Here is a 27413-nt window from a genome sequence, read left to right as displayed (position 1 = left end):
CAAACAATAATATTAATCACCGCGCGTGAGATTACGTATAAAACAAAAATACTCTGGAGCAAACTCGTTTGAAACATTACTTTCATTGATATTTCTTTAACGTAAATTTATTTAATAAAATAATATATATTATGTATATAAAATAAATTTTTTGCATTAAAAAATTTTATACAACTCCAAAAACGCGAATAATTAAAAATAATAGTAAAAAAAACAGACGATAATATTAATAAAAGCGCGCGCGATGACGTGTAAAACAAAATACTGTACTCTCGTGCAAGTTTGTTTAAAATATTATTCGCCCTAATTATTCAATTTGTTTAATATAAAAATATATTAAGTGCATAAAATGAAAATATTTTATATTTAAAATATTTTTAACACTCAAAAACGCGAATAATTTAAAAAAAATAGTAAAAAAACAGACGATAATAACCATAACGCGCGCGCGTCGCGCGTTAAGCAGACGAACTTTAATCTCGTCCAAGCGACATTTTTTTCGAACCTTTATTTTTTTCTATTCCTTAAACTTTATTAATGTACGATACGAACGAAAGTAGGAGTTAAAAACGCGTAGGAATTGTAAATTCGATTAGAATCTATGTATTTTTACGAATAAAAAAACGTTTTTTTTGTATATTTTCAGGGAGTTAGAAGTGGGAATCGGATAGGGAATGTCTGGCACGGTTTGCCAGTCTAAGCCTAACGTTAGGGGAGGAGGAAAGAAAGTTCGGACATGGCCCTATCGTGGCCGCGGTTGGACGGACCTTATAAGGTTGGCTTGTACGAACAGTAGCGTCGATCGACCGCCTTCGTCTTTAGAAGCAGAGGAGTGCGCGGCAGCAATAAGGACGCCATCGGTGCGTCGCTACACCACACTCCGCCGGTGGTTATCGAATTGTACGGATGGTGAATGGATACGGGATTTCCTTCGTCACCATGGTCTAGCCATTCTACTCGATTCTTTGCGTTCTTTGTGTGCCTACACGGATTTCCACAACGCTCTTCTTCAAATTGAATGTGTCAATTGCGTCCGGGCGGTTATGGATTCGCGACTTGGTTTGGATTACATCGTCGAGAACGGCGAATACACGCAGAAACTGGCTACCGGTACGTATTACTTTCTAACTTTAATTCATTTTTTAACACCTTCCACACTTATCATCGATTTTCGATCGCATCTATCCTCCCGCTCCTCTTCTCTAATCGATACCGGATGCTTTAAACTTACGCTCTTCGCCTCGTTGCGAATTACGCGCCATTATTTTCGATTATTTACAATTTACGTAAACGAATATTTTTCCATTCCGTTCTATTTTTTCCCCCTTAAAAAATCGCCTTTGGTGTGCGGATGACGTTAACGCCATCTCTTAGCGGGCGTCGGTATTAAGTGTGTCATATAGGCGATTTTTTAAGGTTTTATATATATTTTGGCTTGGAAAAATATTTAGGAGGTGGCCACGATCGATGACGACGATTTTTCGATGAAGTTATTAACTTTAATTCTGATTTTTTCGTTAAAAAATACATTTATGCTTATCGGGAGTGTGACGGAATGCGCGGTATCGATGGAGTTCGATGCTGTATTACCGTTTCGTTACGAAAATTAAATGCATTTTTTTACATTGTTTAGATCGAATGTCGGTAATTTAAGGAAAAAAATTGCAAAATAACGCTTCTGCACCGAAAAAATGTGTGTTGGAGCGCGGAAGTCGTATTAATTCGCCTTCGATTATTGCCTATTACGGTATAATAAAGGTAAAAGCCAGTGTAAAGTAGATGATGGCAGAACGTGCCGGATAATAATTTAAATAGAGAATTTCTGTTTATATTAAAAAGAATAACATTACAGGGTAGAGAAAGTATTAATTTTCTCCATTAAATTTCGCCTTCTCTTATTTTGATTAAAAATAACTCGGCGTAAATTAATTTTTTCCCTTTTCCTTACGCTTCGGTTAACCGTCTTTTGTCGAGGTTTGTGTCTTTTCGGATGAGGTAATCCGCGCGATTCTTCGCCCCCCCCCCGACATTTCGCGGATTCGAATATGCCGGGCAGTCACGTGACTCCGCTGCCAATTTAAAATTTTTCTATCGAATTAACCGTAGATACGCTAAACACGTGACGTATACGCTTCCCGCTAATGGCTTTTAAATTGTGGTCACGTGGAAATTAATTGCAAATTCTCTCGTATTGTTTTTTTTCCACACAATGAATCGTAACTGCTAATTACGTGCCGGGTTATTTTTAAATTATTTCACACTCCACGATTATATTGTAGATTTTTGTATATTTATTATTTTAAATTCAAATATCGGCGTCGAAAATCGAATGTAAAAGATTAACGACGAACGAAATCGATCGATGTAACACGTAGATAATAGAAGTAACGGCTTAGAACTCGAAAATTTCCATTGAATTTTCGTTTGTGTAAGCCCGAAATATGATCGAATGAATAATTTCCGTCTTCGCAATTCTCTTTCCAAGTTTTGGAATTTAAATTCGAGTGCGTGACGAACGGAATATATGCTCGTCGACGGTATTACCACTAAATTAAGTTAGATTCGAGCGCAGTTTCTTTAAATAAAAAACAATTTCTCTGGCACGTTCTCCTTACATTTTTAATGAATTAATCATAAATATGCCCTCTCGTAGAAAATTACAGAATCCTAGTCTGTATTTGAAATCCGATTTGTTGACGTAACACGGCGAGCCGTTACGTAAACGGATTGATTCCCTTCTCGCGCGGCACCTATGGAAAAATCATTCGCCCACTCCGATTATCATAATTAATTCGGTTTTAAATTTACGTCATTTGGCACGTTAAGGATTACTTAAGCTACAATAAATAACTAATTTGTCCTTGTTTAAGGTTTGTTAACCCCGATATAAATCGAACGGTTTCCCACGCTTATCTATTTTCATTAGCGAATTAGCTAATTCGTTTTAATTAAATAATAGATGAGGGCATTTATATACGAGTTACGTCGCGATCGTTATATCGAAGTTTCCGGTAACGTTCGGCAATTTCCAAAACGATAATTAATGTATTGTATTAATTACGCGCGCCTTGTTACGGGTGGTCGGGTTTGCAGAAATTTAATAAGTCCTAACGCCGTGTATAGCGCCCATTTACTTGTCAAAAACTTGTTTTTCCTCGGAGTTAAGCCTTGGGATTCGATATCGAAAACAGAAGTCTCATTTGAAATTCATAGAAGATTTTTTCGTCGACTTAAAAATCACGTCGCAGTTGGTTTAAAGAAAGAAAAATCGCCAAGGAAAAGGTTTCCGTTTTTTATCAGACGATGGCGTATAAATATTTAAAGTATATTAGGCTTCGACCTAGCCTCAGTTGATTGTATTTATTTATTTATCTGTTTAAATTTTATAATTATAAAGGCAAATGTTTATTGTGACGTGGCTGCAATTTTTATCGTATTTTAAATTTATTTACCTTAAAATATGCTCTCCACCTCAAATTAGTGGTGACTTGCCCCCCGTACGTTATACTTTTAACAATATAGTAGTGCCGGGCAGACGGACGGACGACAGTGGAAATTTATAGGTCTGCCTTTTTTTCAAATTGCATCCCAATTAGCGATCCCTCTCGAGATATTTTCGATTTTTTATACGTTTAGTTCGATTGTTAATTGTTTATCAAATCGCTGGTTTGTAGAATTATTCGGGTGATATCCTCGACTGTAGTTAGAATATTTATTCTAGTTCAGTTTTCCAACGAATTGCTCGCGGACCCGGGTCGGTAGGATTTCCCATTACACACGAAATAACGCTTCGGTCCGGTGTTCTTCAGTGGCGCGTTATAGATTGGTGGGGCTACGTATACAGTACATTTCTTCCAGGGAATTTTTAGGGAAATATTTTCTTTAAAAAGCTTAGTTTTGTGCCCCTGTTGGTGGAGGCTCCGGGAAATTGCCCTTTTTTCCCGTAGGATAACGCGTTATTAACGTTTTACACTACCCACACCTCTTAAAAAATAAATTCGATTTAAATAATATCTCGCACCTCTCTGGATCACGAGAAATCTTCCGGTTAAGAATCACTTCCCAATTATAATTAGAGAGGCTCCGTTTACGTTTTAAATCCAGTGGCGCGTTGGGCAAAAAAAGGGCAGTCGCTCGAAGTCCCCGCTAACAGAAGGTCCCAGACCAATCTTTAATCCCCGAAGAAAAACGTCCGAAATCAAAACCATACGTGGGACCCCCTAATTCTAATTCGTCAGAACCCCACGAAGCTATAACTCGCTCCTGTTTTTAAATCTTATATAAATTTTTAAAAAAGACGAAGAAAATAAGAGGATATTTTAGTTTCGGCAAGCAAAACAGGGAAAGTTAAATCTGTATTAAAACCTGGAGGTAATATCACGAGCGACGTTAATAAATAACGTGATTATGACGACGTTAATACCCGCACCGAGGAAATTTTATTGTAGAATGTGCGAATGGCCAGACGTTGCACACTTTCCGTAAACACATGCCGAATGTTTAATAATTTAACCGAGAGATTATAAGAAGAGAAAATTGATGACGTCTGTAGCAAATGCGAAACGTGACCGCGGAGAGACAGGTGATTCTGTTTATCTTCCAGTAAATAAAATTATTTTTATTTTTTGACGAAACGAGGGAAGGCCACTCACGTGATCGACAAAGACTTTCCGGGGTGGAAATTTCGTTAAGTAATTAAACCGAAGTAAAATTCCGTCGTCTCGTCCATAACCCGGTTAAAGAACTAAGTGGCACTCGTGACCGAATGGCGAATGGGTAGACGTCACCGAAACGACGCGCGCGGAAATTTCGCGAGACCGAGTTTCTAAATCCGGATCCCGTTGGCCATTTATGGAAATGACGTCATTAGCAAGTTTATTCCTCCGGAAAAGTAATGGGGAGAGCATCAATCTCTATTCCGGACTTCCAATTTGTCATCATTAGGCATGCTCGGTTGCATTAGTTCATTAGTCGCTACACGCTCTTCTTGTCTGCACTCTCTGTCGTTACGCCGAGATATCGGCTACTTTCTCTGATTAATACCCATTTTGCCAATTAGAAGGGCGCGGTCATGTGACTAGATCCCACGAGAATTCGGCTACAAAAAAGAAAAGGAAAACAATCTCAGGAACCGCCTTTAAGGTTTACGGTCGTCTCGCGCCAAATCCACCGCGCCGTGATTCTAAGTTACGATTTAAACCGTAGAGAAATCGTATTAGGCGAATTAACGCCGAGAGGGGGGTCGTCGAAGTCACGTGGTAGCGCGGGGACGTTTAATCGACGCCATAGACAAACAATGTATTTGGCTTAGTAAATTTTAATTAATAATTAGCGTGACTAACGTCATTAGATTCGCGCGACGTCGATACTTCGCCGTATACGCGCGGAATTAAGTCTTACGGAGTGTCGAGAGACCGGGACGAATTCCGATCACGTGTCCAATTATAAATAATCGATTCACGAATTTTCTCTCTTCGGCTGTATTCACGATTACTTGTAAACCACGATTGAACTTTATCTCGTTGCCGCACCTGCGTGGCAATAGGTCGACTCTACCAAGGACTCAAAGCGATCACGAAGTGCCGCGGCGTGACCCGACACGCGTGACGACTCGTTGCCTCTTCCTCGCGGATGAAAGCGGGTGAACGTCCATCCCCGTCACGTGACCGGCCCGAGCAATTTTCCTTTCCGTCGTCGCGTGACGTAATGCCCGTTCCGGCGCGCTCCAACGCGTACGCCAGATTTATTTGGCTAAAATGGCGGATCTAGGCGACATTTTGGAAGAGGTTAGGCAAGAAAATGTCAGGCAAACGGAACGTTTTTTAATTACGTCACGTTTTACAGTTACGCGTTAAACTTCATTAAGTTCCAGCCGTAAATAAATCGCGTGATTGAAAACGTAACGTCTCGAATATCGCCAGAAAAAACCTGCAAATCCTAGAAGACGATTGGACGGGTTATACGACACACGAGAGGCATCGAAGCATTTTATTTAAAGGAAGTCGAATTCCTCGGATTCGGTTACGTAAGACGAAACACGCGAAGGGAGGATGCCGAATGACAGTTTTGCACCGCAGCGCCACGGCGATTTTTCCACGTTACGCTGGCGCGAGTGGAAAAGAGACTCGACACTACGCAAAAGCCAGAGAGAGTGTACGTTATTAAGATGTTTCGAACTTTCTCGCGTTACCGAATGATTCTCTCTCACGTGACTCCGATTCTTCCTCCCCCACCGCCCGTGTCAGTACCAGAAGTCGAATTATCACGCGGCGTTGGGCTTCGAATGTGGGAAAGACACGGAGGTGACGGAAGCGAAGTCTTGACACAGGACAGACGCGTCACGAGTGCTTCCATTTTTTGACAATGACGAGAGTAGTGTGGGAACCCATTCTTTTTCCATTCAAACCGAAAATAAACAAAAAAAACTTTTACTACTCCTTTTCAGCCTGCGAGTTGAAAAGGAGCCGTTCTTTCTCACTCGCTCTCTCTCTCTTTTTTTTCTTTTCATTTTATTTTTAATTCTTGCCCGTCCGGTTTTCCAAACGCTCCGTCACGTGACGGAAATATGCGAAATCGAATTCCGTCTGTCACCGCCGATTTCTTTACTTAGCGCATTTGATTTACGGTCTCGTGGCCGTTTTTTGGGGGCCGATCGTCACGTGATCCGAATAAGTGGGAGGACGAAGAAGAAAAAAAACGTACGGGTTTCCCCCTCCCCGTGTAACAATAGAAGCGAAACTTATCTGTTTGCCATCGCGTCACGATGCCGCGTTGGCGATCACGCGAGAGTTACGCGTCACGTGACTGGAGAGATAATCCGGGGAGACGGAAAACAAAAGTAGTGGCGTCACGCCGGGATTAATTACGAAAAAGTGGGATTTTGCGAGAGGTTTTTTTCGAAAGAAAGCGACAACGACGACGCAATTAGCGAGAGTCCACTCTCCCCCCGGTCGAAATATCGACGCGAGCTGCATCGCCGGTCACGTGCCGCCCCTTGGCCAACATCCAGGAAGATCGCTGCCGATCGATGGGCTTACGTTATTCTGTATGTTTGTACATTACGTATGCGTGGGTGGAAATAACCGAGAACAAATGTTAATAATGCTCCCCCGCATCGACTGCCGCCGCGTTATCCTCGCCTAGCGATTTACACGCCGAATCTACATTGCTACAATAAGCGAATTAGAAAGACGTTTTCCAGCCCGTCCCTCGAAATAACGTTGGGTGTAAGACGTCTACGGTGTAAGCGGGAAGTGGCCGAGATATTCCTCCACCGGATGCGACAGTCGCTAGCGAATTTCTATCCCGGCGGCGGGTCGACTTCCTACATTTTATTCGTTTTTCGAAGAAGTCGAACCATTCGTGACCCCCATTTCTCGTTCTCTATTTTGTTTTCCGTCGAGCACCTCGTTTCCGACGGGGATGGCGCGATTATCAGAGTAGCGTGGCCATCGGCTATCGCCCTGGAACAATTTAAGACGGTAAATGCGGGAATTATATATAAATAGAAGCCAGGTCGTTAACGATAGGGGGAAGGCTTTTTTCGAATTATCGGTATCATTTGTCTTTGCGTTTATATATAGGATGCGGGATGCGGGGGAAAGTGGCATTTTAACAAAACGTTAGAGTTTCTTTCCTCTTTCATTACTTCTGCGAATTTTTCACTCCGGCCAACTCGCTTTCTTCCTTTCACGGATATTTAAATTGGAGGAGTTCCAAGTGTTTGCGGGAAATTCGTCGTCCCGCTCCTCTCCCCCTCTTTTCTCTTCCTACTGTCGAATCGATACTCGACTCGCTCTTCTTACGTATAATTTCTAAACTCTCGCTTTAATTAATCGCCGTCGCGTCGGTCCATCGCTATCGGGGTGAAGTTTATCGACGTTTTCATTAGCGCTAAGTATCGGGAGGAGCCGGTCGACACCGTCGTTCGAAAGACCCACATTTGTCTTCTTCCCAAACGTTTGCCTCTTTATCTTCCTTTAGTCGGGCCCGATCACGTGACGATTTCGACTTTCCCCCCTCGCCATCTTCGCGTGACCGTCGGCGAAAAGGAAAAATCGCACGACTCTCGGAGAGTGTGTAATTTACGCGCTAACGGGATTAGAAGCGCGGCGTAGAAGCCAATTTATAATCGGTCGAATTAAACGTTATCTGGAGAACGAATGTCGTTACGTGAGGCGGATTCGTAATAACCGTTGATTTAGTCACGTGACGGGAGCGAAATCACCCCAGTCCATTTTATGGACGGAAAAATCAGCGTTTTTATAAATTAGGACGAAGAAACGCCGATAGAATAAGATGGAAACTCGATATAGCGCTCCCTAAACAGCCAAACGCCAATGAGTAAATATTAAGTGGAGGTATCCTACGCGATTTTTCGCCGTAAACGAGTGTCTACTGTCCAGTCGCGTAATTAATGTTCGAGATACTTCGTTTTAGCGCCACGGAGAGAACACTCGTTTTAGCGTAATAATTTAATTTAATTGGACGTGAGGGTGGCACCCGCGCGTCCCGGTGTCTCGTAGACGAATTTAACAAGAGAAAGACGAGTTATCTTCGAATTTATAACATATTTATCGCCGACGTGATATACGAGACAAGGCAGGAATGCGACGTTATAAAACGAGAAGATTTACTACAACGTCGTTGCGCCTAATGCTGTCCAACGTCTACGACGAACGTGCGCCCAGAGAAGTGCAAAATGAATTCTTTTCAAATGTCTAGGGATTAAACGCTTAAGCCGTTCTACTTTTCGAGTCAGGTGATGTGCCAATCATTCCGAGTTTAGGACAATCGAAACGTGATTCTTCCACCCGCTTTAATAGTTTTTTAAATCGTGCGACGACCGGCCAATCGTTTCCTTCCTTACGACGACGGTAGAGAGAAAAGAAAAAGATCTCGTAACGCCCGATAAAGCGAGAACGTGCGAGAGGAAACGGCCACCCGGTCTCTAAACAACTATTAAAATTTCAACTGGAGATTTTTCTTCGCTCTCGAGATGTCTGCCTCCCTCCCTCTTTAAGTTTGATCGTAAACAGACTTCCATCCCAACGAAATTTATAAGGTTAGGCATGCCCTCTTATCGACGTCCGATACGCTCAGACACACAGACGTACACCTAGGCGGTCTGTCACATAATTCATAGCTTTATCTGGAGTGTGGAGGATGCTGCGGAAACGTTGGAAATTCCCTCCCCCTTTTTTCTTTTTGTTTGTTTTCTTTTCGTGTGCGGTCATCCGTTGTCTTTGCGGTAGTAGCCATCTTGTCTTTTGTGTCGTCACGTTCGTTTTTATGTGTTGCCATAAACGTCTGGTGGGTAACGTGGCCCTATAGTATTTTCTCTACTGACGGGTCAACTGTCTCGCGGTCGTAAAAGAGGAGAGACCAAAGCTGTTGAATCTCTCGTCCCTTCTACTTCAATCTGCGGTTATATTACTGATGTAACACAAATTCGCCGTATATATATATAGGAGTATTTTCACATAAAAGTGTATATATATATATACACTTTTATGTGAAAATACTCCTCCCGCATTTTATGTACACAGAACTAAACTTAAGAACTGTTATGTATATAAACAGTGAAAGAACTTCTCCTAAATTCGCTGAGATGTTCTTTGGTAGTAAACAACTCGAAATAAAAGCAGGGTGAGAAAGCTGACGACGCTATTGCTAGACTTTCCCGGAATTCTTTGTTTTCGTCCCCAATAATTGCTACCATTGCCTTTAAGTCTTCGGATTGTTAAGGGGTGGGGTCTTATCTCCCGAACCGACCGTCCGATTCTCCTGAAAATTTCTAGAAACATTGTCCCCTAATACACTAACCTCTCTGCCAAATTTAAGAAATTTTCGGCAAAAGGAGCGGGAGTTATTAAGGTTCAAAGTATGCCCCCACACAGGAAAAATCCACAACTGTTTTTGCATTTCTCATCGTTCCAAGGGGGTGCATTTCTCATCGTTCCAAGGGACAATTTGTCTCGAAGGGGGGTCATTTTTTAACCGATTGCCACCCCATTCGGCATTATTCGTTGACGCTTTACCGGGGTGACGCTAATTAGGAGAGCGCTGCATCGAGGTTCGATTGCATATAACATAGTCTTAAACACTATAATTTCGTTAAAATAGCTTTATAAAGAGCATCAAATACTATGGGATATAGACATTTCAAACAAACATCATACATAAAAAACGTAAACACACCCCACACACTAATTATAATATATTTATATAAAGAAAATATTCATAATGCAGTTTAAGTATTAAATTTAATAACAGTACTGTATAAGATATTACACGTAAATACAAAGAGAGATATGGGGTATTTTTAACAGAAAATCTCTACAATAATTCCGAGGATTTTCTCGCTTTTATTATAAATTTCTCGATTTTCTTCTAATTACGGTTACAGAGAAACGGGAAATTACTGGAAAAAGGAAGTTATTTGGAGAAGAGACGTTAAAACCACACCAACAGAACGTGCGTTTATGTAGAACAATGCACACGAGAATCAAAGCGCGGCATTTTCGTTTACATTACGCTAATGAATAATAATAAAAGATGGACAATGTAGACGGGTGCCGCCACACAGGAAATTATCGTCGTCTTTCCGTAGGTACCAGCCATCGATTCATCCGCCAAATCTGGTGACTTATTTTATTATTAGCCCGAATGTTTCTTTGTTTATATTTACATCAAATAATTACGTCATTATTTCCGCCGTAGTGTTCGATTCATAACGGTCGAGAGCGTTTTTATCGCGTTAAAGCTTTGTAGAAAGGTGGCCATTTTATATTTATATTTCTTTTTTTACAGAAAATTGTAATTTATTTATAATTTTCTTTTGTAGCCGCATTTGCCGTTTCTTTGGAGGTAAACAAACAAATTTTTTATTACGGCATTCGAAGAATTTTTTGAAATCGTTGCACGGATAATTGCCTATTTCCTTAATCTACGAATTTCCACCACGGAATTCGTATTCATTAAATCTCGGAAGATTACGCCAAAGATAATTAACTAAATGTTTTTTTTTAAGACTCCGTTTGTAAATAAACGCATAAAAAGTGAAACCGATTGGTCGAACGGCGTGGCGATCTTAACGGCGATTGGCTAGAGAAATAATTTAAATTCTTTTAAGAATATCTCTTACAAATTTCGCGAGATCGTATGTATTTTGATTATTTTCGTCTGTAAATTAAGTTACTTATTTTATAAAGGTCGAACAGATTTATGTACAAGATGGTTCTAAATGTACCTACCGAATTTAATGCCTTATCACAATCGAACGTCGAGATATATCCCGGGGTCCTAGCGACCTCTTTTTATGGGGATATGACGGAGATAGCGCGTTGGAAGGACTCGAGTGTGAAATTCTTTAAAGTGCCAAGTCAAACTTTTAAGATAACGTGGCGGAAGTGGAGGGCGCACGTATTAATACGTCATAGAACAAATGGCTTCGGGTGCAGATTCCAACGATATTTGATTAAGATTTACCTTCGTTCGGCCGTAATAAAGCCGAGAACTCCGATAGATACATTTCGGGCCGTTCCGTATTAAAATTAATATAAATTTATTCCGTTATTCATTAATTTAACTTTAGTATAAATGTTTGAACATTAAATTCACGCACTTTCATCTTTACGTTCCTGCGATACACCAATCATCCGCGTTACATTAACGTACACGGCTTTAGTTTATCGCTTTCGTTACATTTAAAATTGGTAATAGTGATTTCGTTACAGTTGTAACGAAATTCGACCGTATTTCGTACTGGAAAAAATTAAATGGAGTCGGATTTTGAAAGAAAGTAAATTATCTTGGCTTCTGTTCGTAATCCTTTCGGAATTCGTGGACGATCCGTCGGACGAGAAATGGAAAAGACGAAATAATAGTCTTTGGTTCTTATCGGGCGACAGACTAAGACACGGGATCGTCCTTGAAGTAGTGTCTAAGTTAATACTTTATCGATCGCACGCTAGCTTTTGTCAATGTTGTCATTGGAAATCGGATGATTAAAGACGAGCATCGATCGGTCGTTCGAAAACTGCATCCTTTGACTTTACCTCCCTCTTCGATCCGCGAATTTATTATCGTTTCTTTATCCGGCGCCATTTTGACTCGGCAGTAAATTTCGATATCGGTAACGACGAGATTTTTTTACTCTTTTGCCTGGAAATTTCCCTTCCGTCGCCGGTAAAACGGCCCGAGATGCGAAGAAAAGATAAAGTTACGAAATCCTCCTCCGACCGGCCGAAATTCGGAAGCGACCTTTCAACTTTTCCATTAAACTACGAGAAACTTTATCGCTTGTGACGTATTTTTAATACGTCACAACCGATAAAGTCCGGAATTAACGGCGTTTTCGTCCTCTCCTCGACTAATCTGCCGCTCTGTTTTTTCTTTAAGGGGATAAACGAGTATTAATACTTGCACTGTGACGTAATTACCCCACGAAGAGTAAATATTTATTCGGGTTTTCTCTTAAACAAAGTTAAAGAGGAAAAGAGAAGACGGACGAGCTGCACGAACAGGTGGGAAGGAAAATAAATTCCCTTCTCGGTGACGGGGGAAGGCGAAAGGTAGAAGAAGACATAAAACTGTCTGTCTGGTCGTTTGTCGGCAAGAGGAATCGTTTACAAATAATCGGATCCTTTAAGAAAATTGGTGATTTACTACTTTCTCGACTGAGCAGGCGCGTCGGAGGAGGGAAATAGTCTACGATATCCGTTTATCGATTTTAGAAAATGCCGCTTCGCTCCGGTTTGCTCTGTTAACTTACGGGCAACGGGCATTGACCTAAGCCGGGATTCCACACGTGACTCTGTGCCTATGGGCTAAATAGGCCGATAATAATAATAGACGGGGGGCGAGGCGGGATTTCGGATAACGTTACCGGAGGGGAGGTACTCGGCCTTTAAATCTCCCGATTTATGAATAGAATCCCGGACCACTCGTGTTTACTTAATGGTTCGGGGGGGATTCGATTGTCGAAACGAAAGCCTCGGCGGGTTAACGCGGATTTGGGATTTTCGAGCCGGAGTAGACGATGTTCTTGTAAAAAAAAAGAATCCCGGTTAAACGAATGTTCCGGGGGCAATCCAATAGACGAAGCTCGAGAGGAAAGACAAAAAAAAAAAAGTTAATTTCCCTACTGATTAACCCGACGAAATCAATTCCCAGTCTCTCGACGGATATAATCGATAGTTTTTAACTTTATAATTTCTTTTCTATTACTTAAAAATTTATAAAGTGTAATTCCCTAGGCGAATTATCGCGTACATATTTGAGGTTATCCGGTTTTTTGACTTGTTAAAAAGGAAATTTACGGTGGAGTGTCCATCGATTATTATTAATGTTATCGATTGACTACCTCCCGAAGAAGTCTGCAAATATTATCCCGTAGAAAACTGTTTGACCGACGTGCGCCAGTGCCAATCTTACGTATTTACGAGCGAATAAGAGCGCTTGTAATCATTTAAATTGATATTTACATCGATTTAAACAATTAGACGTTAAGTGCTACTTAAGCCGACGCGTGAATTTTAAATTATTCTCCGACTATTCCCCCTCCGACATAAACTGTTTATTGTAACCAAGTCCGTATATAAAATTATTTATTCTAATTAGCCTTATAAGCAATTTTTTCGATTAATTTAACGAATTTTAAATAGTAATATTCGTAGGTAGTCAAATTAAGGCATTCCGTGTATTGAACGGACGAATTTATCATTTTTGATGGAAGCATTCCTTCGAAATGAATAAATTCTTCCTAATTGGATGGCGGTAATCGGAGAAATTATATTAATTAGAGTGGGAAGGAATTTAAGATTTGTACGTAAATTCGAGAAAGAATACACAATGTTCTCTCCCTCTAGAGCGTGAAAATTGAGAGAGATAATGTATATATTAATACATATATCAATTCTCTCTCTCTGTTAGCGTTTACTAGTACTATGTTACAGTGGCGAGTTATCCTACGGACATAAAGGGCAATTGGCCCAGCAACGAGGGTCCCGGGCAATTGTCCTTTTCCCAATCTTTTATAAGAGATAGATGTCCGAAGTCGACACTATACACGGGGCTCCCTAATTCAAATTTGCCCGGGCCCCGTAAAGCTATAAAACGACATCGCTACATTAATAATAAAAAGTGTACAGTATAATAGAAGTATACTACGGAGGCCGGATTTACACTTCGCGTTTAAATTCGGCCCCGTATATTATACTCTTTAAGTAGTATACAGGCTATACACCGAGTATACGTATATAGTAATAGTTTAATAGTATTTAATTATTTAAATAATAATTATCAATCATTACGTAGCAATTAATTATATGTAGCAATGGGCGATTTATACGTATAATTGTGGAATAAAAATTGATAAATCCTCGGTGCAGAGGATTGCTTTTTTGCCGGTTGTCAAAACTAGAAAGGAAGATCGGTTTCTATTTTTATCCACGGAAATAATCGATGAAATATTAAAATCTCTCTCTCGGTTACTAAGATGCCGATATTGCTCTCTCCTCCGTCACTCCCAATTCATTTTTTTACTACGTTCCTTCTTATGTCGTTCGTTCGAATTAACGTCCCCATCAATTCGCCAGTCCTCCATATTTTAGTGCGAAAACCTTTTCTGTTTCCGATTCCTAACGGGCTTCTCGATAATTATGCAATTTGCCGGCAACAGCTTGTTTATAAAGTATCCATTAGAGTTTATTTAAATTCTCCGCCGCGTGTTAATACGGGATTTTTCCACAAAATTTCTGATTCGAGTCGTCGCGTTTAATTAACAACCGACGTTTTTAATTTAAATTCGGAAATTAAAATGGAGGTACGAGCTTCGATTGCACTTTTTATTTTCGATTAATATAAATTAAGCGTAGGCGAAATGAATTTTGGGATAAAATTTAATTTAGGAAGGACGGGATTAAGTTATTTTTCCATTGATTTTTTTCTTTATTTCTTTTTTAAAGTATTAAATTAATTCGAGTGATAATTAAGTTACGATCTTTGAAGTTCGTTTTAAACTTCATAAATTACTCGAATACACCGAATTAATTGCGCGGAAGTTATTTACTCACGCGATTGATTTTTATGCATAAAACGTAGCGGGATCCGCGCGAATAAGACGTTAAATAAATTCGACGTGTTCGTGGCGGTATAATGTGACCGTTCATCTATCAAAATTCAAACCACCCTCTTGTCACCTGCCAGTAAAACGTTTGGCTCCGGTCGGTATACGGTTTACTAGAATTGGTGCTCACGTTTTAATCTTCAAAAAGATGCCGGCTTTCTTTATGGCCTACCATTTACGGCTCGGGCACACGCGGTAGTTTAATTCCTTTTGCCGTAACTGTCAACTGCAAATGTCTACACTCCATTCTCGATGAGGCGAATGGAGGACTAAAGTACCAACAATTCTCCTACCGACGTCTGCAAGAACCTATTCCGATCGATAAGATCGATCCGAGCTTCGACTATCGACTGAAGAGTTCGACCCGCCGGTCGAATACTTTTTATACGATTGCGTTTTCCTCTTCTTTTTCCGGAATACCGTCAACGAAATTTACATACATTTTATCTTTTCCGAAATAGTTTAGTTATCTATAAGAAAAATGGCGGTATCGGACGTCAATAAACGTCAAAAAGTGATAAGATTAAGTCGAATTTAAAGAGTCGGAGTTTGCAATGTTTTAGAATCTCTAGAATCTTAAAGGCGTTAGGGAAATTTCCGATAAATCTTTTACGGATTTTTTTTCCGGGAAATTCTAAGAGTATTTTATAGAATCGAGTCGATTATTTTAAATCTCGATTGGAAAATGTCGCCGAACGCCATTTTCTCGAGTAGAATTGGGAGGTTTTTTTAATTTAAAACTTCGCTTCCGTTTATATACGTTATAAACCGGGATTTTCCAACCTTTTTCTCGCGTTGGTCCCCATACTTTTATGTAATTTCTGAAGATTTTGCGTAATATATCGAGTGAATTACTAAATCGGAACGAATTTCCCGCGCGATTGTTATTATTCTTCTTGGAAAAAGTACAATAAGCGTCCGATTTTACCATCGACCCCCCGGGAATCCCCGATGTAAACTAACCAAAGAATGTTGAAATTATGTAAAAGTCGTCCCTCCATCGACCAAAGAATTGTTCAAATTGTCTGTTGTTACTGAAAATTTTTGTGAAGTTTCCACTTAGTTTGTTGCGATAAAATTATCGGAATCCGAAGTTGGAAAACCATTCAACGATTTCCATCCCAAAAGAGAAAAATTGTGGAATGGGAGTCGAACGGTAATTGCTGTTGGGATTTAATTTTAGTAAAAGCTTTATATGATTCCGATACGTTATTGCAAATTTAACGGTACAGTAAATAATATAAATCGAATACGGAGTCAATACGCCGAAGAAATTACAATTATAACAACATTTATTATCGATACGCCCGTTATTTCTTTACGAAAAATACGAGTAATTATTTCAAACAACGAGAACTACGGCCAAACCTCGATGTAGAGTTCTCCTAAATAGCGCTACTCCGGTAAAGTGCCAACCGATACCGGATCTTTCTTGTATAGTGAAGTCTGGTATATATACTTATAATTATCGGAAATTATTCTCGTTATTTAAGGTGATTCGATTTAGCGCCGTACTCCATTTATTGCCAATTCTAGAAGTTTACAAACGGGTAACGATAAATCCAAATTCGACTGTGTCTTTCGCACGTGTTACTTTCTTTGACGATTTTCCACGGGCGAAGGCCGTCATTCCAATTGACTAAAATTGCCGTAATTGTGTAATTCCCGGAATATTATTGTTGATTAATCTGCGTGTTAAATTTAATTACGAGAAGAGGATTAATGTAATTTGAATTGTAATCGGTTTATTTCCTATATATATAGGGGAGATCGGGGCAACTTCGGCAAGCGGGGCAAGTTTGTCAAGCGCTTTTTTTTAAAAACAAATTAAAAGGAGACTTTGGTTATAGGTTAGGCAGTTGAGTTTTATTGGTGGCTTGTTGAGTGTAGTGTTTTTATTGTTCTCCAACAAGCGTAGTTGAATTATCAAGCAAATTTTCATTTTCGTTCAATTCCATATAATATTTTTTTCCATTTATATTGAATTGGCAGGTTTTGTTATAATTCCATGATAACGAAAGTTACTTTTCCTGTTAGAAGGATGTAACTTCAACTTATTCACGTGGCCAGATCGTGGCTTGGCATTCTGTTCTCAGGGTTGTACTTAATGTTTCGAAATCATGACTAGCGGGGTAAGATCGGCAACATAAAGCCACATTAAAAGCAAAGGATAAAAATCAAACAGATGATAAATGAAAACATGTTTGCATTTGTTATTCATGTATATATGTCTTTGAACTTGCATTTCGTTGTAATAATATTAAATGGGTGTTGGATTTGTATTTCTTTGTTTTAATAGTGAATTCCAACTTATACATTGTTAATAACATAATTTTATATACGTGCCTATCTTGCCCCATTACTGTTGCCCCTATACCAGGGGCAACTTTAATAAAAATAATTAAAATAATTACAACTTTACAAAAAGAGAGAAGTTGCCGATCTTGCCCCTATACCCGGGGCAACTTCGTCAATTTCTCTCTTCTTGTAAAGTTGTAATTATTTTAATTATTTTTATTTCCAAACTGATTTTAACCAGTTCTATAGTAAGGTAACATTCCAATAGACAATATGCAAAGCTTTTTTTTCAGTTTACAGCAGTATTTATTACACAAAATTTAAGTAAAGCTTAACATGCCGATCTTGCCCCGATCTCCCCTATTCATTTTTAGGGAATAATATAGAATAATCGATAGAATACGCTTCTCTAAATCCGTATGCCTGCCGGAAATTACCGAATAATCTAAGTTTTATATGGAATTATTCTGCCGTATTCCTCGAGAGTATCAAACGTTTAAAAAATGTTTACAGTTATTATAAAAATTTAACTGATAGGATACGTAGTTCAGAAGCCACTTGTAATTTTGTATGGCAACGAAGGGTGGACCAAAAGTTAGCCGACAGCGTTTTGTTTCGTACAACAATACACAATTTGTCATAACTAACGTTTACGAAGCACTCGCATAGTAGCGAAGAGTTTGAAGGAATTTTTGTGTATTTTAAAATGTTTATATCGTTACAGAATTTACTAACGACCGTGGAAAATATAGTTTTATTTTTGTCAAGTGTCATCTTACGAATTTCGATTAGCGGCATCGAACGATGTTTATCCGGAAAAAGTTCGACTAATTAGCTTTAGAGAGGGCGAAGAAAAAGATAAGTTGCCAAATTAATCACGCCACCAGCCCGAGAAGTAAACGCTCGTCGTCTTAATTTAATAAAAGAGAAAAATTTCATATTAAATTTACACGAAATCGTTTAAGTAGTTAAGCGTAACAAATTAAAAACTTAACTCTTTCGCATACACTTTAATACAACGAGAAATTTTCTTGGATTTTACTTCGATTTACTCGTTTATCTCTCCAATAATCTGAATTTCACCTTTCGTTTTATACGCCACCCAGCCATTTATCTATATTTTTAATTAAAAAAAATGGAGGAAGCGAGATAAGTGGCCGAAAATCGATAAATTTCATTTTTGGAAGGCGGGTTTTTCTCTAAAAGTGGGTTCTCCTCCGCATATTTTACGGGTGATTATTTTGTAATTTGTTTTGCTTTAAGATCAACTTTGCAGTTGTTCCGTTCTTCGGGTGAATCATTCCGAAAATTGCGATATTTTTAAAATATCAAAGCGTTATCGCATTATTACCGGCGGGAATTAAAGAAAAAAATCGTAAATTTCGATGGTTTTACGGCAGAGCGATTCAAATAAAGCTCTGCTCTAGTATTATACAGAATTTATGACCCAAATGCTTCTACGGTCAAAGGATTTTCGTAATGCTTTCAGAGATTTCTTTCCGAATTTTGCCAGTTTGCCTTTCTAAAAAATATATATATATCGACCGAATCGCCTGATAAAATGTCGATACGTCGCTCTTTTGTAAGTTCCGAGTGGCGATTTAGTGAAATCGGCGTGTGTATATGCGAATACTTGTAAAATAAATTAAATTTAAAGAAGAAATTGTGCCACCGTGCTCTCCCCCGTCCTCGTTAGTTGTAAATTGATCCGAGTGCAACGTTTTTTTACGAAAGGATGCCTTTAGATTTCCCGGGTTGTTGGCCCGGATTCGATCCCGGGTCCTCCCCAACGGTAGCCAATAACAAAATTGATTGCATTGGTATCAATCTACTATCTTGTGCCGTTGATTTAACCGTCGTTTATCGATCATTTTGTCATCATTTTTTCTAATAACAATTGTTTTGTTAACGTCAGAAACGATTCCGGCCAGCGTAGAACCATTTCGAAACTACAAACTTTCTTTCGATATTTAAATAATAGACTTTCTTTTAGTAACAACACCGCTCGGCATAGTTTTTATTCCAGAATCATCCTTTATTGTTTACCGTATTGTTTTAAGTTAATTAAATTTCGGAATTTATGTTCTCGTCTCGTTTCTCCATTGCCATTTTTAATGGGGAGGAAGGAGAAAATCTGATCCTTTACACCAGTTTACGTATTTTCTCATAAAAATTTCGTCGCCATTTACCCTAAGCCATTGTAAATTTATTATTAACTCGTTATTGCGGCGGGAGATAAAATGTCGATTATTTCGTTTATTCTAGCGACTAATTATCGTAATAATTAACTAAACGTTTTTTTAAGACTCCGTTTGTAAACAAGCGCATAAAAAGTGAAATCGATTGGTCGAACGGCGTGGCGATCTTAACGGCGATTGGCTAGAGAAATAATTTAAATTCTTTTAAGAATATCTCTTACAAATTTCGCGAGATCATATGTATACCGCTAGCCAAGTAAAATGCGACACTATGTAGGCCTCTAGATATTGCAGGTGTTGCATTTTACTTGGCCAGCATTTTATAAAGGTCGAAAAGATTTATGTGCAAGATGGCCCTAAATGTACTTAAGGAATTAATGTTTTCTCGTTTCAGCTCTAGACACCAGTAGCGTCACCGTTAAAAAGCAAGTGTTCGAACTGTTGTCGGCCCTCTGCGTGTACAACTCTCAAGGTTACCAAAGAACACTCGAAACACTAGAAAATTACAAAGTAAGTTACGAGTTATCCTTGTATATTTTTTTTATTCTCGTTAACGACGGTTACCTAAACCGGGATTTAATTTATAGAACCAGAAAAATGAAAGATACAGGTTCAAACTGGTGGTGGACGAGTTACGCTCGGCGAAGACAATTGAGTATCAAACCTCCTTAATGGCATTCGTTAACTGCACCATCATCTCCGCATCATCCGTAAGAGAAAGAGTCAGAACCAGAAACGAGTTTATAGGTAAGAGTTGGCACCCGAATTACCGATTTATTTTTTAAACTAATTAAACCAGTAATTGTTCGAATTGTTAAAACAATAGCCAAACCACCCAGTAATCCAATCGGTATAAATTAAATGGATTTGTTAAATTTAATCGTTACTTAATGATGACGTCAGAACATTTGCATAATTATACTCGTCATTAATTTAGACTCAAAAGAGGTTTCATTGTTGCCGGATCTCGAAATTTTTAACAATTTTACTGTCTCGCTATCCTGGACGAGAATTTAAATGTTGAATGCTGAATATAATGCAATACGGCAACGTTGAATGTAATATTAAAAATTGTTTTTTAATATTATATTACAGAATCATTTTTACATGCCGTGTATGCCGGCATATAAGGCGCACCCCCATTTTTACTTTTGAAAAAAATAATATATTTCTAATCTACTTAATTGAAAAAACTCCAGCAATAAAATAAGTAACTTTCCCGGCATAAAAGTTAAAGTTGTGCGTGGCGCCATCTCTTAAGAGTTTAATTTAAAAAGTTTATATATTCTTGATTATTTGAAATAAAATGGTAAGAAGCTTAGATTTGAGGGTAGAGACGAGTTTTATTTTTAAAAGATGTTTGTAAATGCTAATAACCAGTTAAATATTCGTTAAGTTGAACTCCTAGGACACGCGACTGCCCGTATCTCTCCACCCCCTCGACTTTTAACTTCCAAAATGTAATAACATCGATGCCGCTAATACGCAAATATTCTCGCCAAATTTCAGAAATTTTCGACATAAGATATGGAAGTTACCAAGCTTCAAAGTGGGTGAACAAAATCGCACTCCCACACATAAACACAGAAACATCCATACATAAAGAAAACCTCCATTTTGTTTTCCTTCTTTTGCATTTATCGACATTTCAAGGTTCAAAAATGTTAAAAGCTTGGGCGGGATCATTTTTTTGACAGTTTACCATACTCTGACAGCCGGGAAAATAGTAAAGTACTGTAATTTTCACACAATTGGTCTGTGACTTCTCAGACTAATTCTATAAAAATTACAGTACTTTACTATTAGATGTACTTTATAGTATGAAAATTAGATACTAAAACAGCGTAAAAGACTCATCCCATTCTGGAACAGCGCATTTCAATAAGAAAAATTACTATTTATGACATCTTAAAATACATTTATGGATTATTTACACTGGATTTTTCATCTTCCAATCGGAATTTTAAATTGTTCTTTTAATAGGAAATTTTATATTTTGAAATCATTCATTTCTTGCCGACTCATTAACAATTTAAAACGTGAATGCGATTACAATGCATATTTTATTCATACTATTTTAAAATTGTTATATAATCACCCCGTAATGAATTTCGGAAGATGGATATGGATGCCAGTTAAAAATTTCATAAAAATTAAATACAAAAGTGTATTATTAACACACTAATTCCTCGTTATATCGCATCAAATGAGCGATATATCGGATGGCGCGATATAACGAGGAGTTAGTGTATTAATAGGGAAATTTATAGTTTTATAAGGCGTAATAAGGCCGAAATTTAAGAGGTGATTTGCCATGGAAGACAATGGCGAGGAGGTGATTTGCCATTGTCTTATATCACTGGTAGATTTTTCTGTTTATAACGCACTCCAGAGAGCAATGGGGAGTATTGTTCCGCCCGATGGAGACCATCTTACATTAATATTTAACTGCGGCCCGGTTGTTATGTCGAATGGAAATTTGTCATATCTTCCACACCGAAAACGTCTTTATTACATTTGTCGCCATCGACTCTGCCTTCGTCATATTGTTATTCGCTGTGAGACTGCCAATGAAGAGGCGTGTGGCAACGCCACTTACTTGTTAGTATTGATAGTGACGACGCTGGTATCCGGGGAATATTGTTACTTCGGCATTTATTGTCGTTCGACAGCTTTTCTGTCCAACATTGGACAATAAATTTGTCATTTTTACCATCTCCACACTTTCAAATTTATTCTCGTTTTGTCTCTGGAAACAATCCTATGCCTAAACACATTTAGAACGTGTTTATTTTTAAATATGAGAGGTTGAATATTGTTTTAGGTCCATTTTTTTCGTACGATTTCACTAAATGTGTTCGTATATAACGATCAAACTTCCATTTAATAAATGGATAACAACATTTAATTCGAGTATTGTTTAGTATTTGGATAAATTAAGAATTATCGATTTTATTTTCGTCAAAAATTCTTTTTGCGAAGAGCCGGCAAGACGAAATTTCGGGAACTTACAGAAGAGAAACGTATTATTTCAATCACCGTTAGCATCATCTTTTATTTACCAAAAGGTAACGGAGAAAGGAGAGATTAGAACAGAGTGGAAATGAGTCTTGCAATCTCTTTTAATTATTTTTAAAATTAAGATAGCATTTTTAATCAGTTAAAAATACATAAAAAAATGGAAAGGATAGATAATCATAGCGGCAAGAGAGGAAAAATAAAGAGAAATTCGTCAACAAATTGCTTTAAAAAATTGCAGAATTTTCGACTGAATGTGCCAATTACACCAACGAATTGTCAAAATTGTGAAAGAATACGAAAAATAATGGAAGGGGACGATAAGAGCAATTGAATGATTGGTTACTCAGAAGCCAAAATTTTCCCCGACAACTTTAAAAGCATTGTTGGACTAGTGTGAAGTTTCTGTTAGCTCTAGACAATAAGATAGATCCAAGAAATATCATTTAACAGGCTCCAAACTATCGAAAAAAACTAAATTAATCGGCAGTCACGAAGAAAAGACAATCAAAATGGACAAAGGATCATAAAGATATAATTCTAAAAGTCGAGAATATAAAATTAAATTTTTTATACCGTAATTCGTTGGAATTTTCGTTATTCTTGTTTTCGGATCTCGGATTTCATTCGAGTATAAAATATTTAAAAATCGTTAAAGGACTTCAATATATAAACCAAATCGTTCTAGACTGCATATTTTAATATCAAAAACACTTACTAAAACACCTTTTCTTGCAGCCGACGTTTATTAGAAAAAACTTTCACACGTTTTCGGTCTTATTAAAAGACCTTTTTCAAGAAAAATAAAATTAAATAAACAACAAAAATGTAAATCGAACACTTAGTACAAATAACTCTTTTTTCGAATCTCTGTGAAAGTTTTTTTTTAATAAACGTCGGCTGCAAGAAAAGGTGTTTTAGTAAGTGTTTTTGATAATATATAAACCATTACAAAATCGTTCATTAATTAAAGTTTTTAATGGAATTTATATGCAAGAGAGGGAGCCATTACGCCCTGTTAAGGTGACGAAACTTGCTACTATTCTTTCATGTATTGGGCAAAAACGTGTTAGAAATTCTACAGGAAAAAATGTCAAATTCATTGTCCCACACTACACGTACATATAACGGGGCTCGCTAGTGGCCATGCTGTTCCGTTCCCTAAATACTGGGAGTTCGGTCGTGGGTTCGTGCCTTGTCAGGATGGGCTGGCCACGTAGAGTTTTCCGGATTTTCCCCACGTCTGTAATGCCTAAATAGAGACTAGTTACCCTTAAAATGACATCCCGGAAAGCATCTTCCCCTAGGCAGATTGCCATAACTTCTCAAACAAACATATAACAGAAGGAAAGTATGGCGATAGGTCAAAAATGATCCCAAGATTTTTATATTTTTGAACTGGGGGACTAATAACCATCGAGAAATGCAAAAAATTTTGGAGGTGTTTTCTGTATGTACGGATGTGTGTGTATGGGGGTACGATTTTATTCACCCAATTTAAAGCTTAATAACCCCCGTGCCCTTTATCGAAATTTAAAGGGGGGATTTGCGTATTGGGGTCATCGACGGTATTAAATTTTGATGATTATAAGTGAAGGGTATGGGGAGATAGAGAGAAGGATGCCCGATTAATGAAAATTTTATTGGTTATTAACATTTACAATTTTTTATGAAACTCGTCTCTATGTTCGAAATTAAGCTTTTGCCACTTTATAATAATGAACAATGAAAATAAGATTTTAAAAATAAAATCTCACCACTCACATTAACTTTTTTGTCGGGAAAGTTACGCAACTCGTAGCCGGAATTTTTGTCGATCCGATTCGTTGACAGAAAAAACAACGATTACGGCTCAGTCAATAGAAATTGAAGGCGAATAATATACACAAAAACATTTATTGAAAGCAAGTTTAAACTTGTAAACGAAATAGAAATAGACGTCTATGACGATTTTTAGTTACGTCATATTGGTATTTTATTTACCGTATCTGTAATATCTTCGCATTCTCTTTAAATCCGCAGAGTTTCCATCTGTCTCTTCCCACCGTCTCCCTTCTAACTAAATGGATCCCAGCAATTTTCACGCAACTAAATTTCTCCCCTTTTGTATTTATCTTCAATTGTAAACACCAAACGTGCTCTTCACACCTGAGTGTGGAATGTAAGGGTTTCGCAGCATATTATCTTCATAAAATTAATTTTATAGCGATGTATTACGTGGGAAATTACTTCAGATTTGCCCCTATGTGAGAATATAATGTTTTTGAACGAAGTTAAAATAACTGTGCCCATTGAAATTATCTGGAAAGACCATAAACAACTAAATACCGATACCGCTTATTCTGATCTAGGATCAGAAATTGCGGATTTTCGGTGTACGTCCCAAATTCTATTTTTGGAAACTTTGATTTTGGGAGGAAGTGGAATTTCACAGATGGAATTTGAGAGAATCTGCCAACAAATCTCAAAATTCTCGCGGAAAATCAATAAAACTCGTGTATTTCGTTGTTTTTTCACGAGAATTTTGACGGATCCGTTGCCAGTTAACTACGAAACCCAGCGTATCGAGTTTCGCGAATAAATTAAATATTGATTTTAATATCAGAAAATTAAATCTAATTTAATTTTAGCCAGATTCCACTATAATTAACCAAGCACTAGTTCGAAAAAAAGACGTTATAGTTTCGCGTGAACACGGCAGACTTTCGGAGAAAGCGGAGCGAGATAATATTATTTTCTTTTTTAAACAATTTAAACGACTTTAAAACTTATGTTAATGTCGTCAGACCTTTAATCGATTTATCATTGAAGTAATAAAAGTGTCGAGGAGAAAGAGCTGCCGGTTTATTTCTGTTAAATTATATTCGAACACTGCAACTGCACTTTTATAGATAAACCGTGTATAAAATACGTTCCGAAACGTACGAAATTTCGTACATTACAGTACTTAAATACATACGAAATTTTAAAGTATTCCATTCTTCAATTTTTATGCAATTGTGTCGGGAGTTTCGGGGGTTTTAACACGCCAACAACCAAATGCATTCTAACTGTCACGTTTCTTGACGTAGAACTTAGTATTATTTTTTATATAATGGATGTCAAACTGTTTATTTAAGTATTGCAGCTATCTTCTTGACAGGAGGAAAATAAAAAAACATTAAGTGCAATCGCGTCCGATTTAATCTCGTAGATCCATTGTTTGTATGCAAACAAGCTCTTTATATTCGAGACTTTCGATTTAAAAGAATGTTGTTTTATAAGAGGCGTACTAAAAACTAATTTAATTTACAGGTCTGAAAATTCTGGATTTAATTGCTCAAATGAGGTAAAAATACTTCATTCTAATTAAATAACCATAACCTGCGATTTAAAGCGTGTTGTGTCTGAAATGTGCTATTATTTCTTTATTTATTTATTGTGAATAGAAGAGAAGTAGTTAACAATCCCGAATCCGATCTGGTAGTGCAGTTGGATGTTTTCCAAGAGCAGCGTGAAACCGATGAGAGTCAATTAACCGGACCCGATGGAGTGGACCTAAATAGCCATTTAGATGTGTTCTATGCCATACTCAGGCAGGTAAGGTCTATTATGCAATCGAATATCCCTTTGGAAATTATCGATTGGGTTATAAAGCTTTTCTTCTGCCTCAGGTATCGGAAACTCCACAAGAAGCACCGTTTCTCAATCTGCTTCAGCATCTATTGAGGATCGACAGCAGCCAACCGATTTCTGATATTATTTGGGACACGGCCGAGACTCTGGTCCACCGTGCCACTTTGCTAGAGTCTAAACAGGATTCGGAAAAACTGCTGAGATCGCCCAGTCACACCAGACTGAGAATGTGCCAATGTTCGTGTCACAAATCGGAGGATTGCGATAGTAGATTACGCAGGCGCGTCACTTCTCAATTATCCTTCACCGGACTGGTTTCACCCGGATGTACTCCCGCCACACCTTTTACACCGACCACACCGTGTCTTCCGGAACATTCGGAGCATCCTCAATGTCTTCCTCCGCCCGTGCCTCCTCACTGCTGCCAGCCGCCACCCGTACCTCCTCACTGCTGCCAGCCTCCACCCGTACCGCCTCACGCCTGTCTGGCGCCTCCGGTGCCTCGTCACGCCAACCACGCTTGCCATTCGCCCACACACAAAATTCAAGAACCACCGGTGCCGCCGCCTCCTCCTCCTCCGAGTCTACCTCCGCCCGCACCTCCTCCACCTCCGCCTCCGCCTCCACCCCCTCCACCGTTAGGTTGTCCGCCCCCGCCGCCTCCCCCTCCGGGCGGGCCATTCTTACCCGGAGGATTGGCACCCACCGTCGGCATCAAGCTTCCTCAACTGGAGACACCAAAGCCAAAGACCAAGATGAAGACCCTCAATTGGTGCAAGATACCGAGTCAGAAAGTGATAGGAAAAGACAATTTGTGGTCGTTAGTGGCCAAGACTCACAAAGGTTGTAAGAACGACCTGGATTTCGATATTATGGAAGGACTATTTTGCCAACAAACCAGTTCCATGCTAAACGGACAATCATCCCCCAGATTGGGAGGAAGAGACAGAACGGACAGTCTCGAGAGAAAGAAAAGGGAATCTATGGAGGTGAGTAAACGTTTTTCAAACTGCCAGTAAATCACTGCCCTTCTTGTGCAGTACATACAAATGCACGTTAACGCTTACGGAGATCTTTCGAAATTTTCGTCAGTTAGTCGTTCGATTATCAAAAGTAATTCATAAAATATTCTGATATTTCGACTTCTTAACGAA

The 27413-nt window shown here is 38.5% G+C and overlaps 1 protein-coding gene across 1 annotated transcript in view; it reads left to right on the top strand.

Annotated features, from left to right (window-relative positions):
• Nucleotides 1-627: 627 nt before the first annotated feature.
• The window catches only part of LOC111642243, a 47801-nt gene continuing 21015 nt past the window's right edge, over nucleotides 628-27413 (top strand). The window contains exons 1-6 of the mRNA XM_023388555.1: nucleotides 628-1110; nucleotides 20021-20136; nucleotides 20214-20373; nucleotides 25939-25972; nucleotides 26073-26223; nucleotides 26298-27248. Coding sequence (XP_023244323.1) covers nucleotides 675-1110; nucleotides 20021-20136; nucleotides 20214-20373; nucleotides 25939-25972; nucleotides 26073-26223; nucleotides 26298-27248 — 1848 coding nt within the window. The 5' untranslated portion in view covers nucleotides 628-674. The remainder of the gene's footprint in view (nucleotides 1111-20020; nucleotides 20137-20213; nucleotides 20374-25938; nucleotides 25973-26072; nucleotides 26224-26297; nucleotides 27249-27413) is intronic.

The sequence above is a fragment of the Centruroides sculpturatus genome, unplaced genomic scaffold, assembly GCF_000671375.1.
Source record: "Centruroides sculpturatus isolate CEXI.00-Female unplaced genomic scaffold, Cexi_2.0 scaffold130, whole genome shotgun sequence".
NCBI classification, from domain to species: domain Eukaryota; kingdom Metazoa; phylum Arthropoda; class Arachnida; order Scorpiones; family Buthidae; genus Centruroides; species Centruroides sculpturatus.
Note: the sequence above shows the minus strand (reverse complement) of the source record. Positions and strands in the feature narration are given on the sequence as shown.